General features: G+C 33.7%; 1 protein-coding gene across 1 annotated transcript; it reads left to right on the forward strand.

Annotated features, from left to right (window-relative positions):
• The first annotated feature begins 4468 nt into the window (after positions 1-4468).
• On the forward strand, positions 4469-7050 carry LOC103928850 (protein ASYMMETRIC LEAVES 2-like). Its single transcript, XM_048584111.1, has 2 exons — positions 4469-4857; positions 6170-7050. The coding sequence occupies exon 2, from the start codon at positions 6188-6190 to the stop codon at positions 6929-6931; it is 744 nt and encodes a 247-aa protein (XP_048440068.1). The 5' UTR covers positions 4469-4857; positions 6170-6187; the 3' UTR covers positions 6932-7050.
• Positions 7051-17203: the final 10153 nt, after the last annotated feature.

Consider the following 17203-nt stretch of genomic DNA (forward strand, 5'->3'; position numbering starts at 1 on the left):
GGATTTACACAATCACATTTCTATTCTAAATATGATTGCAACACAGTAAGATTAATATGAGAACTCATATAGAAAAAGACCTCACAGGTCCTCAAAGTGAAGACATTAGGATAACAACTCGTAAAGGGTAAAAGGAGAAAGAGGGCATTAATTTGTTAATTATTAGGGTAGGGGTGGGCAAAACAATTGAAGAACCAAGAAATCGAATCGAATCGAGGAAAAAGAACCAGAAGAAAACCAAGTTGATCAAAGCAAACAAAAACCAAACGAATACCAAACTGGCTTGATTCGGTTTCAGTTTTGATTTTGATTTGGGGATTCTAAAAAACGGTTTGGACTGAACAGAATCAATATAAATATAAATACATGTGTATTATATTTTTGGATTAAGTACCTAAAACTCCCCAACCTTTTAGTGTCATTCTAAATTGGCCTCAACCTTTTTAGACATTCTAAACAAGTACCCAACAGTCTCAACCTATTAAAAATGTCACATCTGTTAAGCCCAGTTAATTTTTCAAACATAGATTATATTCAAAATCCACCAACTAGATATGTCTTGGACAATATTAATAGTAGTTGCCTCAAAATCTAAATTTAAACATAGATTATATATTATTGAACCCAATGATCAAACATGTATTGAATTGAATGAAAATGGACCCAAATTGAAATACATCATGATGGCAATCTCTTAACATATAAGAGGGTTAAGAATTCAGATAGGGTTTCACAGAGTTTGTTTATGCTCATGTGATTTCCTCATTTGCCAATTCTCAGCTCTCGTAAAGCTTTTAGTTTAACTTTGTTTATGCTCATGTGTGCCCGCATCATGGCAGTCCATACCATTTTAACAACCACCATGACCTTCTTCTTGATGTTGGCAGCTTGAGTGTAGGGTGGAGTTTGAGGTTTTGCGTTGGGGTTTAGAGGTGATGGCATGATGATGATGGTGGTAATTGTTGGTTAGAGGAGGCTATGCTTCCTTCCATGACCTTCCATTGATTTTGGAGACAAAGTAAGCTTAGTTAATTTAACAGATTTTTAATTGAGGCTTAATAGATGTGACATTTTCATAAATTGAGTACCTGTTTGGAATATTTAAAAATGTTGAGATCAATTTGAAATAACACTAAAAGATTGAGGGGTTTTAGGTACTTAATCCTATATTTTTTTAACAACATATAGCCCTTATGAAGTGCAAATTTATTATTTTTCAAGCCCAATATTCCTAAGCCTAATTACCAAAACCTAATCTTCTACCCTCCCTCACCTCAATCCTCAAAAGAGCCATCTCTCTTTCTCTCTTCCCTTTCTCTCCCTCATTCTCTCTCTCTCTCTCTTCCTCCCTCACCACACTTAACCAACAAGCATTACCTTCTTTTCTATATCTCCATCTCTCTTTGTCCGCGTTTTAGCCTCTCTATCTCTTCTTCTTTTCTCTCTCTTTAGTCCCGTTGTCTGCACCTCAAACTCTCTCTTCCTCCTTTACCATACTCGACTGACTGGGCGATTTCTCTGCCATCTCTTCCTGCAGATTCAGTCCCTACCTATTAGGTCTAATCCTATCTCAAGGTTGCGAAGCCAAAACCCTCGCCAGCATATCTAGATCTGATTTTGAATGGGAAATATACTTAAAATCGAGAACCAAGCGAATCGAACCGAAACTGAGGCGGTCCAATTTTGTTCGGGTTTCCCTTGCAATTTTCAGTTTATGAATAAACTAATTATAAGACTCCAGTTTGGTTCACGATTTTAAGAGTGAGTCGGACTGAACTGAACTATGTCCACCCCTCATTTGTGGAGAATAAGGGTTTTATTATGGTCATATATATTTCTTTCCAAAACATACATGAAAGAAATTTCTGGATAAAGAAAACACAACCAACTGATCGATATGAAAGTGTTAAAAAAAACTCTATATAACACAATTTAGGTCTCACTACAGTGCTCATGGTTGATTAATGACGTTTGTCTCTAGGATACAACACCCATATATTTACAATATTAGCACACCAAATCATAAGACACTACTGAATCACAATTGTGTAGAACTTTCTCACGACTCACTTAATCACAAATTATGATTGACGCAAACAAACTTGTACGACTCAAGTAATTAATTTACTGATGACTCAATAACGAAGCATTTATACAAATGTGGAAGTGACTCTTCATAATAGTTGTGTCTTTCCTTGAAGAGCAATGAAAATGCATATAGATCGAGGAACCCAAACCTAACGGATAAACAACCTCAATTTAATTCCCAAACATGCGGGATTGAAACACAGTTTCAATCATGCGACGTAGCAACAATTAAGTAAATCAAATAAGAAAATGAGAAAACACGATTTTCATTTGCATGGTAAAACTCCACACACGATGGAGAAAATCCACGGGCACATTGGTATTAAAGAATCCACCAAAGTCAAACAAACAAGCACAAAACTCATACAAGACATAAGTTACTAGACACTAACTAGAAAATTGTCTTGCTGTGAATTATGGAACACTTCACAAAATTTAATAAAATGAACCTTCATAAAGGCTTCCCCGATTTCTCCTACCTGGTTTTCATAGCATTGTGCCGACACTCTGTTACAAGAGTCCACCGCCTTGATTAACTCCTATTCACATATGCAAGTGATCACTAAATGCTTGACTTAACTCTAAACCTAGTGAGATAACTTGAGCTACGAAGACAATATATATTAGTCATAAGTGCAATAGCAAGAAATCAATTTTTATTATTATTAACAAACGATATTATCTACACTAAAAGGGAGGGAGGAAGATGAGTTTAGTCTCGCAATAGGATAACAATAATGTGGTTCAAATTCGTCTTTGGTGAGAATCGGACCTAAAATCTCTAATTTACAAATGATGAGTAATTAATATTACTAGATTATAATACTAAGTGACGCAAGAAATCAATTTTAATAAATATAGTGTATATATCAATTTCTATAACGTACAAATCATTTCCTTAGCCTTAGGACTGCCTTGTGAGCAACTGAGCATCATCTTTACATGCATATTCCGCGCCATTTGTTTTTCCGGCAAAGAATTAGAAGCGATCGATAAGAAAAATAGTACCAAAAAGAAGAGAAGACATTTGCATGAACCCCTGGATATAATTTTATGCATTTAACCGCTTCTCTCTCCTGATTAATAGTAGACTGCTAGAAGGGAAAAAATATACAGAGAAGGGGGGGGGGGGAGAGAGAGAGAGATAGCAAGAGAGTTGAAACAAATATATGGATATCCAACTCCAAGAGAGATTTATACATGCATATAGTATTATCATCGTATCATACATAATTCATTTGCGAAGAATAAAGTAACGGTTTTTTTTTTTTTTTTTTTTTTTGGAAACAGAATAAAGTAACCGTTTGGAAGGGTAGGCTTTGTGTTTGTGGTGTGGAGATCGGTCCTCCATCCCTCCATTTTCATCACTACACTGCTAGACTGCTAGTGCTAGTCCACTAGTGTAGGACAGTAGTGGTAGACCTAGTAAAATTTCCATCAAGAAAATAAAAGTTTGACCGAAGAAATCGAGGCCACCGCACGCACGCAACTAGACTACTCGCCCTTTTCCATAATTTCTTCTTATTATTATATATCTTTAATTGATAAATATATATTTATCATTGTTTATTATTCTTGCTTTTTGCTAAACTTTCAGGAGAAGCAAGGGAATAAGAATAGAAGTTGAGGGAAAAGGATCCTCGCGGATCATTTTCTTGGGGATTCAGAGGATTTTATGATCATATCCGTTCATCGTATATTGTACAATTAAAAATTATTTTAAAATTTAAAATTTAAAATTAAATATAAATATATAGTACCTAACGAAAATTGATCACATGATGTACGATGAACGGTCACGATCACGAGATCTCTTGAATCCCTAGGAAAATGATGCGACAAGGATCCTTTTCCGAAGTTGAGAGAGTTGATAATAGGAAAAGGATCCTCTCCGGATCTTCTTTGTGGGGATCCGGGGAATCCATCAATTACGACCGTTCATCGTACATCATGCGATCAGTTTTCGTTAGATACTATTTATATTTAATTTAAATTTTAAAATTTAAAATGATTTCTGACTTTACGATATACGATGAACGATCGTGATTGATTGATCTTTCGGATCCTCATAAAAAAGATCCGGAGAAGATCCTTTTCCTTAATAATATTCCCTTCACCCTCACGGTCAGAGTTTTCGAGTCACCTCCTCTTAATTATTCTTTATCTCATTCTTGTCCTCCATCAACACCCACGGCCTGAAGAAGTTCATGTGCAAGGTCACAGTTGGTGATGGGTTAGGTGTTTTGTGCGAGGACGGGTAAGTAAAAAAGTCTTATATTGGTAAAAGAAAAAAAAATCTTATAATGATTTATAAGAGGTTGAGTTACTCTTCATATTACCAATTGATTTACAATAGAATCTCAACTTTTTTTTATGGTATCAGAGTTATATTAACCCTTCACACGTTCTCCATGTCATCCAAATTATATTATGTGCGTGCCTTTATTGTTTATTTCTTTTCATTTTTAACATGTACACACAGTACACTGGGTTCAACGTTTTACTTCTTTTTTTCTTTTTTGACATTGTTTTAACATGTTACTACAGGTAATTAAGTTGGTTCATCCCAATAAAGTCTTCTTAATTAATTAAACTTTAAGTAGTCATATATATATTTATATCTTTTTCCATTTTCTATATATAATTTTTTTAGTATGAAATTCAAGCAAGATCTGCGTCCAAAGCTTTCATCGAGAACGGTGAAACTTAACCCCATTTTCTTAAACTCCTTCCATCACGAGATCCAATCTCTCAGGCTCAAACCCACGGGTAAATAACCTTTCTTTTTTTAATTAAATATTATCACTACTGTATGCTTCCTTCCTTCCTCTGATAAAAACCCTACAGAGAGAGACGACCCTGCAAATTTAAAGTCCCGTTCAAATCATCTCTTCCTCTCTCCTCCTCTTCATCTTATCTTCTCTCCGTTTTTATCTAGTAGTCGATTATTCCCTACAAGAGAAGAATCGATATTTTTGCACCGCTACCTGCCGCTTAGGGTTTCTGGGGTGGTGAGAGAAATAGCTAGACAAGAACTACTACTCTAGAAATTAATATATAAATATAAATATATACATATATATATATATATAATGTCTGTGTGTGTGCGTGTGTATATATATATGTATCTTACTATTTCTCACTTCTTTCTCTTTTATTTTTTGCTGGATCTCCTTATGGTTTTCAAGAACATACTTATACACATACATGTTATCTGTAATATTCTTGTTCATATGCATATTCTTTTGTATATCTAACTGCCCTTTTACAGTTCGGTAGACCAGATCTTTTCAGACGAAAAAGATTTCATTTTGGTTCTTTTTTTTAAACGAATTAAAAAAGAAGAAGAATATCAGTGATATATGTCAATGTTTTCTTTTTATTCTTACTTTCTTCTTCTGGCAAATAATACCATATACCAATTTTACCTGACCATCGCGTTCACGCGAATTTTGAATCATTACTTAGTTGATTTTCTTGGGGAATTATTCAAGGTAATAATTAAGAGGGAAATCCACCTTTGATTGGCCGGCGCTGATCTTACTATGGCAAAGCCGCCACTATGCCATAGATTTCGCATTTTCTCTCTTTTCTTGTTCGAATTCATTTCTTATTAAGTCCGTTTGTTTGTTTAATTTTTTTTCCACTCGTTGTTTGTTTAATTTCTTTTCCACTCGGGTTGGGCCTATTCATTCATCATGATTCATTGAATATTCCTTTTCTGCCGTACCCTTCTCATCTTTTTTGCAGCATTTGTTATTCAGTGCAAGAATTCAGATCAGTGTTTTGGTGAGATAATCATCAATACCACTTAATTACTGTCCGTCATGGTAACGGGACAAGTTTAAAGATACTGATAAGAAAATTAAACATTGACCGAAAAATTATTGTTCCATCTGTGATTCTGTGAATGTATAAGGTTTTTTTTTTTTCTTTTCTCATTTCTTTTGTAGTTAACCTTTTTTTTTATGCCATGGGAATTTTAGTTTTGGAATTTTCGCGATCTTTGTATGCTGATGATGGTCTTATTTAATACGTATAATATATATGTAATATTAATGAATGGATTGGTCAAATACAGAGGAGGAAGAGGTGGAAGATGGCATCGTTGTCGACGAATTCGCCATGCGCGGCGTGTAAGTTCCTGCGACGCAAGTGCCAGGCAGAGTGCGTATTTGCGCCATACTTCCCACCGGACCAGCCGCATAAGTTTGCTAATGTTCACAAAGTTTTTGGGGCCAGCAACGTCACTAAACTGCTCAATGAGTTGCACCCACACCAGCGTGAGGACGCCGTCAACTCGCTCGCCTACGAGGCCGATATGCGCCTCCGCGATCCCGTCTACGGCTGCGTTGGAGTCATCTCTCTCCTCCAAAACCAACTCCGCCAACTTCAGATGGATCTGACCTTTGCTAAATCCGAACTCTCCAAATATCAAAATCTGCAGGGTCTCACTGCCAGTCACGGACTCATAGCCGCCGCCGCTGCTGCCGCCGCAACTGCCACTGCTGCCACCCACACCCACAGTAACAATAACAATAATAATAACAATCACGACCATCATCTACATTTACAGTCCTCTTCACTCAACAACTTGGGGATGGGGATCAATGTCAATTCAGGCGGCGGAGGCCGAGACCAGTTTTTTCCCAGAGATCGAGATCATCATTCCTATCATCAGCAACAGATGATGATTAGGAGCTTTGATGGCGGAAACAACTACGATGCAAGCCTTCTTGCCATGAACGCTGCTGCAGGGGGCATTTATGGCCAACTCAGTCAACAGTTCCAGCAAACTAGGGCTGCTGCTGGTGACGACCGCCGAACCATTGATCCTTCTTAATTAGAATTTCTTCGTTTCCTTATCTACTCACAACAACTTCGATCAACCAATCCCATCAAATTATTTAAGGTACGTCCATTATTTGTTTATTTAGAAAAAATACGATATTCATTAAGAATTAAGTATTATACATAAATATACAATTACAAATTTTATATTTCATTTCCACAGTAATATCAATTTGGTTGTGATCCATTTATCAGTTTTATTGTTGTTGTTCTTGTTATTTCCAGCTTTTGATGATTGGATATATAAATGCCTTTAATTAGTACTGTATGATCACTTTTGTAGGTCAATTATGCGCTAATTGACACAGGCCAAATGCTGATCAAATAAAAGTTTTCAAATTTTTAATTTTATGGTGAAAATTAATTGTTGAAGTTCACATTTAGTTATTAAAAAAAACATATTTTAATATTTTCTTCTTTCAACAGAAAAGTAATTTATTATTGTTTACTATTAAAATGACCTGTAAAATACTCAAAATTAACCATAAACACTAGAGTGATTTGATAGATATCCTACATTTGTTAAGGATATACCGAAAATACTCTAAAATCTTACAGCCGCATAACTTAACCAAAACTGTTCTTACACCCGCACTCCCTAGTAATACAGTGTTTTAAAAAGTCGATAGCTTCCAACCGAAAGTGAGTAAAGTTTCAGCCAAGTTATGCTGAAACCGTGTTGAATTTTTTGCAAAATGTACTGAGGTAGTGTTTTGGGAGGTGCTTACCTAAATTGTTTTAAAAATCAGTATGTACTAAATGAATATCTCCATTTTTTTTTTTAGATATCTATCGAAATGTCTTCACTTTTTCGGTATAGATCTACCAACATATCTTCATAATTAAGAGAAATATCTAATAAAATACTGTCTCGTGGTTTAGGGTTTGACCACCGTTATGACATTGTTCCAAATGATGCAAAATGGGAACAAAAGAGATATATATACCTTATATGCAGTAAACAGTCGATTTTGTATTCTATTTGTCAAGTTAACCGTATCCAAGTGTGTGTGAGTATTTCCGTCACCAGTGGTAGGGGTTTATTTGATCCCACAATAAAGGGTGGGAGCACGTACGAGAGTTTGAAGAAAAAGACTCTTGGCGTGTAGATGTTATTTCACGGTAGGCTTGGGACTTTGAAAATCCTTCCTCCAAACATAACCATGCGACCCAAAATAGTATTTTACACTGGTACATCTAAATTATTAGTATATTCAACAAATTGTGAGTGCCTATAACCCACTCTAAATAATTATTTATTTTTAGAAACTCTAAATTTTTTTAAGTGAGCACATCCGAAGAAGAGTCCAACTTAATGAAGGTAAAAAAAAAAAAGACTTTTTATCACCATGGCGAAAAACAATCATGTCTAAGCACTCTTGTGTGGTTCCGATCCCCACGTATGCCTCTTCTCCCATACCGCCAATTGTTTAACTCATTTACACTATCGTTTGTCAAAAAAAAAAAACAAACAAAAAGACGATACAATTCCCCATTTAAAACAAAATAAATTCTTACTGTGAAAGAAAAAATGATTATACCGAAAACAGACTTTAGGACTTTTTTACAACAAAAGAAAAACAGCCTTTGGGACTGTATATATATATATTACCCGAAGTCCGGACTCGGACTATTCGCTGGAAGCAACCATTATGCAAACAGCCTTATACTGCGCACGGTTGTATTGTATGACAATCTCTACTCATGCGAAAAGCTAGCTAAATAATTTTGTGATTAATTAGGTTTTTCTTTATAAGTGATACATGCATAGTCCCATACACTCATGATTTTGTTAACTCTTTCTATCCATTTGTTTTGGCACAGATATGCAGGGTATATTAACTATCAAGAAGAAAAAAAGTTCGAGAGACTTCAAAATCCAAAAGAAACAGTACGATGAGAGAGAGAGAGAGAGATGGTGGAAGAGGTGACAGTTTAATTTGATTAATCAAATACCCTATTTACAGACAATTTAATTATATCTAATTTATGTCTCTTGGAAATTGTTTTCTCATACACATAGTATATCAACTATATATATATATATTTTTTTTTTTCTTTGCATATATATATATATATAAGGGTGTGCTATCCACACATCCTATTTTACTTCTCACACACTCCTTGATAATTTCTATCCGTTGATCTTCTTCAATTTATCCGATTTGACAGCCAAAAATTAAAAAGGTGTGTGAGAAGTAAAATGGAGTGTATAGATATCACACCCCTATATATATTAGTATTGCAATCCTCCTCCGTCCTCTAAGGAGAAACAAAAAGGGGAAAAAAAGAACAAGAACATGCCCAACAAAAATAAAGAAAAAGGGAAAACAAGTTTGTCCAGAAAGTGTCCTTCAATTCGCAGCAGTCTCACCAGTAAAATTAGGAGACATAGTGCATGGATCTGGAGGATTTGTTTGCACTCTGTCTCAACAGTAAAATTAGGAGACAGATATCTATTTGCAGTAGTCCCATATATATGATCCTATTCCTGTAATAGCTAAGTCATTTCTAAATTTAATTTGGTTATGAAATTTGAAAATCTTTCATATATAATATATGCATGATCATAAATCATAATAATGTTAAAGCATAATATCCCCGTATGATGATATGGTAAGTTTCAAAAAGATGGATGCATTGTAGATTAAGTTTTGTAAACTAAACGACAAGAAAGTTGACGATTTGAATATTACTTAAGTGTTGATTATCGTACTTATCTTGTATTGATGACACATCATTTAGTTTGTAAATTTTGTTTAAAATTTTTGCCTACCTAGTATTATCCTTAGTTTTGTGTGTGAAATAGTTTTATCGAAGAGCAGGCTAGGCCATAAGTTTTGGAGTCATCAATATATAATGATTAATGAGTTACCATTTTAGTTTGCACAATATTATAGTTAACATAAAATTTCTATCATAACTCAGAATTCATTTGACCAACTGGTGAAATGTTGTAAGTTGATTGACAACACTCACTGTAATTTGCAAGTGCAGAATAATCAAGTTTAATCGATCAGGTGTCCTTTTTCCAATATTAGGGCTTATATATATATATATATATTTTTTTTTTGTCCTAGTAGTTTAATTAGACAGACGCGGCAAAAGGAATAGTTAGCCAGCATATATATATGCATTTTGAAATTTATATATATATATATATACACACTGTAGAGAGTATATATATATATACGGATGATAAATGTCTGGCCAAAATTAGTTTGGAAGTCATGGAGACTGCTGAGCAAGCATAAGGCATTTCTTCCGTTCCCGGACAAAGGCAGAAGACAACGCAATAAGACAAAATGACTGACTGACGGACAGGTGGATGGATGGGAGAAATTAATTAAGCCGACCCTCAACCGATAGAGGGAGTGCGTGTATGTGTGTGGGAGCCTAGTTTTTCTCTTTCTGCCAGAAACATGAAAGGCCATTCCAGAGAAGATGTCATGGCCATTTACTACCAGAGGTGGATTGTCTGCCCTCTTATTTTCATACTTTCTTCATGCGTTTCTATGATGTGTGATCACGGTTAAGGACATAAGAATGGAAAGAGTAATAGAAATATAAAATATTGACGTGATTTAACCGTAATTATATAAACAAATAGATATAGGAAGAGTATGAAAATAGAAAGGCAGACAATCCACCTCCTTTACTAACCTCGGTACAGAATACTCACTAATAGTTTATGTAAAGAACGAAAAATAAAAAAAAAGAACTAATTATTAATAAAATCCCAGGTAAAACAATAATAGAAATCAACCTGCACGAAAAAGAGATTAGCTAGCTGGCTAGACTGATCAAAAAGATTAGAGGAGAAGATGTAGACCGACAGAGATCATAGCGAGATAAACATGAACTTAATTAATTGAATAGTCTACGGGCTCTCTAATTTTATAGCTAAGCTAGGCTAGCACTCAACAACGAAAGATAAAAACTCTTATCTAATAATGTATTGTCATATATAATTTTTTTTTATCTAAACAACAATATTTATTGGATCAACCTAAAGGATGATAAACTCATTACATAAAAGGTGCTCTTCATAGTCTCGACTCTCGTGGGTGAAAACCGAAAACCCATGCTTCTATATCCCTTGCTTCCTTCCCAATTCGTTATTTGGTTCCACAGTCAAAAAACGGACGTAGTCAAATCAAATCAAATCAAATCAAAACGAAAAATGATTTCCATGGCAATGCTGACGTACTGGTGCAATGATGGCTTTGGCCTTCAATGCATTTGCCATTTGCCACCAGTCTGTGTCTCTCCTCATAAATTCCCTCTTTCTCTCGTATGCATACTCCTACATACATATATAGGGTATTTTTATCGACATTAAATTTATAGATAAAATTTTATAAACTAAATAACATAAAAATTAATGATTAGTTGACTAATTTTTTTACAAATTTATTCTAAAATTTAGCCTACATAACATTACTTATATACATATATATATATATATATATATATAATCAACGGACAAATATTTTTACAAATACTTTTACACTCTTTTTAAGCTTTTTGATTACATGACATCCAAGGTTCTTATTTATTCATTAAATGACATGAATGCTTATGTGAATTTTAATTACTATTAAAGATAAAAAAAAAAACTAGAAAAAAAACATAAAATCTAGAAAATTAAAAATATAATTAAAAAATAATAATAATTTAACTGAAATTGGTTCTCCCATTCTCATTTCGATTAAGATTTAGATCAGACTTTGAACCCTAATAAAAAAAATCATGGAACTTTACTGAAAACAGCTTCGAGGGGTCGCCCCATTTCTTCTTCTATTATGTCGAAGGCAACCTGAAGCAATGCATGCCATATGCTATAATAAGTTAAGCAAACCCCACAAAGTAGAATTGTATCGCAAATGCAAGCAACTGGAACCAATAACCTTTTGGTAAATTGAGATTTTACCTAATTGGGAAAGGGAGGAACGCCACCTTGAAGAATGCACAGTTCGTTCATATAATCTTCTCTGATAATATCAGGTCTGTTTGCGAGAACCTTTCAATACATGGGTGAAATCAGGCATATGTTTAATCGCACAAGCATATGAATTTAAAGAAGAAGTTTCATGATATTTCTATTAGGGTTCAAAGTCTGAATCCAAGTCTTGATCGAAATGGGAATGGAAGAACCAATTTTAGTTAAATTATCTTCCTTTTTTTAATTATATTTTTATTTTTCCAGATTTATGTTTTTTTTTTCAGTTTTATTTTATCTTTAATAGTAATTAAAATCCACATAGGTATTCATGTCATTTAATGAATAAATAAGAACCCTTGGATGCCATATAATCAAATACTTTTACACTCTTTTTAAACATTTTGATTAAATAAGAACCCTTGGATGTCATATATATTATTTTATCTTTATGGAGACTAAAATTTTAAACTAAATTTTATAAACCAAATGATACGGCCGTTCATAATTGGATTATTACTTAAGTCTTGATTAACTTGCTTATTTCTTATTGGTAACATATCATTTAGTTTGCAAATTAATTTAAAATTTTAATTTCTCTAATATTACATATATATATATATATATATATATGGGTGTGAAATAATCCATATATCTATCTATCTAATCCTCTGATCTATCTATCTAATCCTGTGATCTATTATATGTGAATATGATCTAATATGTATTCATCAGCGATTAGGGGTACGTACTTACTATAATCCTCTGACGCTTCTTGCACTCATGCTATTGCAATACTGCATTACATTCGGATGCAGTATTCATCATATCATGTACGTAGATATGCATGCATATGTGTGTATGCTAAGTGCTAACCCATGTACGTATTTACAAGGGCTTATAATATTTGGTCCACTTTTGTAACATTAGTTTGGATCTAATCTATTTATTCATTTTAATACAAACAATGGGGTCTAGCTAAATAAAAACCTTGCCACCTAGATTATCTAGTCATGTTTGATATTTTCTAATATTACTAACCAGCCGCTCGACCTAAACAGCAGCCTCCTTCCTTCAATCCCTAATTAAATCCTTGCGAGCATTTACTTCTAACTCTAACATTACAAATTACAGGTCCTAAATCAGCTCCCTCCCTTCATATTTGTAAACACCAAAAACCTGTGTAATAAGTTATAAAAATCAGTGAACCAGCTGTACCGATTCTATCATTACTTAACGTATATTCCTATAATTAGTAAACCTGTGCGCTAGAGTTGTGTCCCCAGTTAAGGTAATTGGTTATGTGGTTAATGGTTTTGATTGTGAAAGTGCTTTTTTTTATGATTTACTTTTCTGCTTTAGTTGGTGAACCTAAGCATGTGAAACTTCCTTGTTAGTGAACCTATCATCGTTAATGGCCCTATCAGCGTGGTCTACTAAATAACAGTTTTATGCATAGTTTATTCCTTACTCTAAGCTTGATGCAAGTTAGGTTAGACCATTGTCGAAATTTTGCCGTGTTATATTGAGGATGATACCTCTAATCAAGGTCCGAAGCACACTAACAAGAACGTCTAAATATACTAATATAATCCCGATGCATACAATGTCTCAATAGCTTATAAATAGTGAAAGTCAAATGAGGTAAACAAAGAGACAAAGTGCTCAAAATCAAGAGCTTTAAGATCGTGTAACCGTGCATAAATTTAACACAAGAATTTAGATTTCTAAATATAGCCTAAGGGTGTATAGGGTACTCGGAAAAAAAAAATACAGAACACATCTTTAAAATTAGGTTAACACTATCACTAGTATTAGGGTCTAGTGGTATTCTGCACTTGTGTGAAGGTTTTAGGTTCGATTCTCGCCAAATGTGAATTTAAACCACATTATTGCTAACCTATTGTGAGGCTTATTCACTCTCCACCCCTTAGTATAGATAATATCGTTTGCTAAAATAAAAAAAAAAAAGAAGAAGGAATTAGGCTAACACATTATCATAAAAATAAGAAAGCCAATAGACCTGGATTGATATGCATAAACTTCATGATAAATCTAATAATTGATGACAAACTAAATTGGATCTATATCGAATTATCTCGTATTTAGGCGTGGATTTAAGATGGACCTTATTTGAAGTATGATTGTGGTAATTAAGGATGCTTGATCGTTTAATCAACTAGCTAAGACGACATAATGCAACACAGGGCACCAATTTGCAGTGTATATATAAATTGTTCTAGTTGTTATATACATACCAGCAGTACTGTTAAAAAAAAAAGGACCCGAAGGACAAATGGAATTATATATATACTAATTAATTGATTCATTAGATCTTAGACTTCAAGAAGCAGAGTTACATAGAAATCAAAGGGGATTAGAAGTTGTCTAGGAATCGCCTCGATGAAATAATTGTGAATGTGATGGTGTGAGTCAACTCAAGCTCAAGATGGCCTAGGCAATATATGAACATATATCCTCTTCGGATCTGAGCATAAGGATCAATAGATCCTGACCATTAAATTTGATTCAACGGTTACAATTATTATAACTTTTAAAGAAACTTCCTATTTATAACCGTTGAATCAAATTTCAATGGTCAGGATTTATTGATCCCTAGGTTTAGATCCGGAAATGATCTGTGTCCGGTGATATACGAATGTGTGATGCATGGTTGACATGAGGCCTTTCCTGTTAATAGTACAAGGACCAGTTGGGGTGGGGTCGGGGTCGGGGTCGGGGTCGGGGTCGGGAGGAACAAAATGTTCGGCCACACAGATACCTAAAGTTTAAGAAACGCCCAAAAAACTTTTGTTATTTAATATAAATAACAACATTATATTTGAATATGACTGAAGAATAAAATTACATAGTTAAACACGACAAAAATAAAAGAGAAATTCAAGACCTAAATTCCCCATTTTTCGGAAAGGATAAAAAGAAAATTCCACTTTTTTTATTTTTCTAACAATTTAATAATACTTTACTGGGCCTTACAATTATAAATTAATTGATAATTTTGCAACAAAGAATGCACGGAGATCCATCTATAAGTGAAACTTTAATGTTGTACTTTTTCTAGGTTTTGTTCATTTGGTCTCTTAAGATTGAACTGGTTGTTGATTATTTAGTAATGATTATTTTTGTAGCTTTGTTTACTTATTATGTAATGAAATTTGGAAACTCATAATTAGCATGAGTTTTAAAGTTTGTTTGAGTTTTAATTATTGCTCTCTAGTATCAATATAATAGTAATAGATATTAAAAAAAATATATATATTGGAAGACTATCTTAAGAAGGCTCCTTCACAAATTTAGCATATGGCCTCCGAAATTTCAAAGACTGTTGTTTCTTAATTTGTTTCCACATATTCTACTTTTGTTATTGAATTAGCCGTACACTTTGCATGTTTCTAATGATTCATATGACATCATCAAATAATTCAATTCTTGGATAAGAATATACAATGCACTAGAATGTCCTTGTTGGCAATCCTTGTATTAATTAAATGGAATGTCACCATGTCGATTTACCTATGCCATACAAGTCCTTCTTCTTAAGATAAAGGGCCAAATGGATATATTTCGAGAGAAATATTAGGGAGATGAGGTTATATCATCTCTTTAATAAAGACGAAATCTATTTGGACTGGTGAGTTCTATTTTTATTTCGAAAATAATGTAATGTGGTTCACCAAAATATAATCCCTCTAACATTTGCAGTTTTCACGATTATTATTATTTTTTTTTTTCAAATATCTATTTTTCTAGTTGAGGAAAGAGGCAAATCATATCAGTATATGAGCATGCAAACAAATTGTAGAAAGGTGTAAATATTTAGCATTTATTCCGGGTTGTCCCTCTGCCTCAGGCTCACCGCAGTGAAATACTAATACCCCATTAAAGCACGAATGGGATCCCCATGTGTAATTCAAGGACAAATCCATCCAGTATTTACTACTCAATGCCTAACACAACCCTTTTGCAGTTATTGGACAGTGCCAACTCCAACACTATTCTCTCCTTCTTCTCTCCTCCTCCTCCATGCATCCATCAGACTCTCTTTCTCTCTCTCTCTCTCCAGTAGGCAGGCCGGCATGAATATGAGATGTCTAATCATCAGCCCACACTGATCAATCAGCAAGTATTATTCCAGACAGCCCAGGCAGGCATCAGCAGGGCAGGGCCTTGAGGCTTGACTATTCTCTCCTTCTCTTCTACCATTTACTTAATTCAACAGCCTCCCCTTCTTGGAATTTGGCCTCAACACCCTTTCCAATATTTATATTATAATACATATACATATACATATACATATACATATACATATATATATATATATTATATAAATCAAACTTCCATTACAAAACAAACAAAAAGAAAGAATAGGTAGGAGATAGAGAAAAAGGGGAAAAAAGAACGTTTCATCAGTAGCAACCCCTGTTACATCTTTTTCTTCCCCCCTTCCTTAATTTCGTGCCTTTTGTCCCCCCTCCAAACTCCCAACTCTAAAGTTCTAAACCCTTGCCTTCCTTCACTCTTCAAGGAACTAACGACTAAATATTACTCTCTCTTTTTCTCAATATACTATATATATACATGTTAACTTTGGCATCCGCATAACTAAATCGACAATATACAATGAATGGTACTACTTTTAATTGCATCGAGCTTCTTATGGACAATATTGATGTGGTTAACATTAAAAATGCTAACCCATCTCTCCCTAACTTTAACAGAATATCAAAGAGGATTGATTAAATAGGACCAAGTTAGCGAGTATTTACTTTTCTTTCCTTGCTTGAAGTATTGAGTCTGATTGTATGCATAGTTAGCAAAATACGGAACAGGTAAAGTACGTGAAAAAAATACATGTGTATTATTCGGCAACTTTGTTAAAATAATACTTTAAAAAATTTGGCCATTTTTTAAAAATTTGATTTTATTCAATAATATGTTAAAATATGAGTAAAATGCATGAATTTTATATCTATTATTAAAAACAAAATTTGTGAAAATAACGTGTTTTAACGTGAAAAGTATGTACATACGTGTATCATATGTTAGATTTTTAAAAAACGTGTAATTTAACGAATCAGTAATACTTCTATGGAAAGCAGCCTTTTTTTTTTTGAAAAATACGTACGACATGTATAAAACTTGTATTATACGTGAATTTACTTACTATCGTTACACATGTGGCTCACAATGTGGTCTCACAAGAGAGGGCATGTTGAAATTTTAAAAATCTCACATCGGATTTTAGCATAATAAAATATAATACATAAACGCAAAGTTCCTAATAGCACCAACGTCTTTTTG

This window comes from the organism of the source record quoted next, unplaced genomic scaffold (genome assembly GCF_019419815.1).
Source record: "Pyrus x bretschneideri cultivar Hongxiangsu unplaced genomic scaffold, Pyrus_bretschneideri_v1 Contig20, whole genome shotgun sequence".
NCBI classification, from domain to species: Eukaryota; Viridiplantae; Streptophyta; class Magnoliopsida; order Rosales; family Rosaceae; genus Pyrus; species Pyrus x bretschneideri.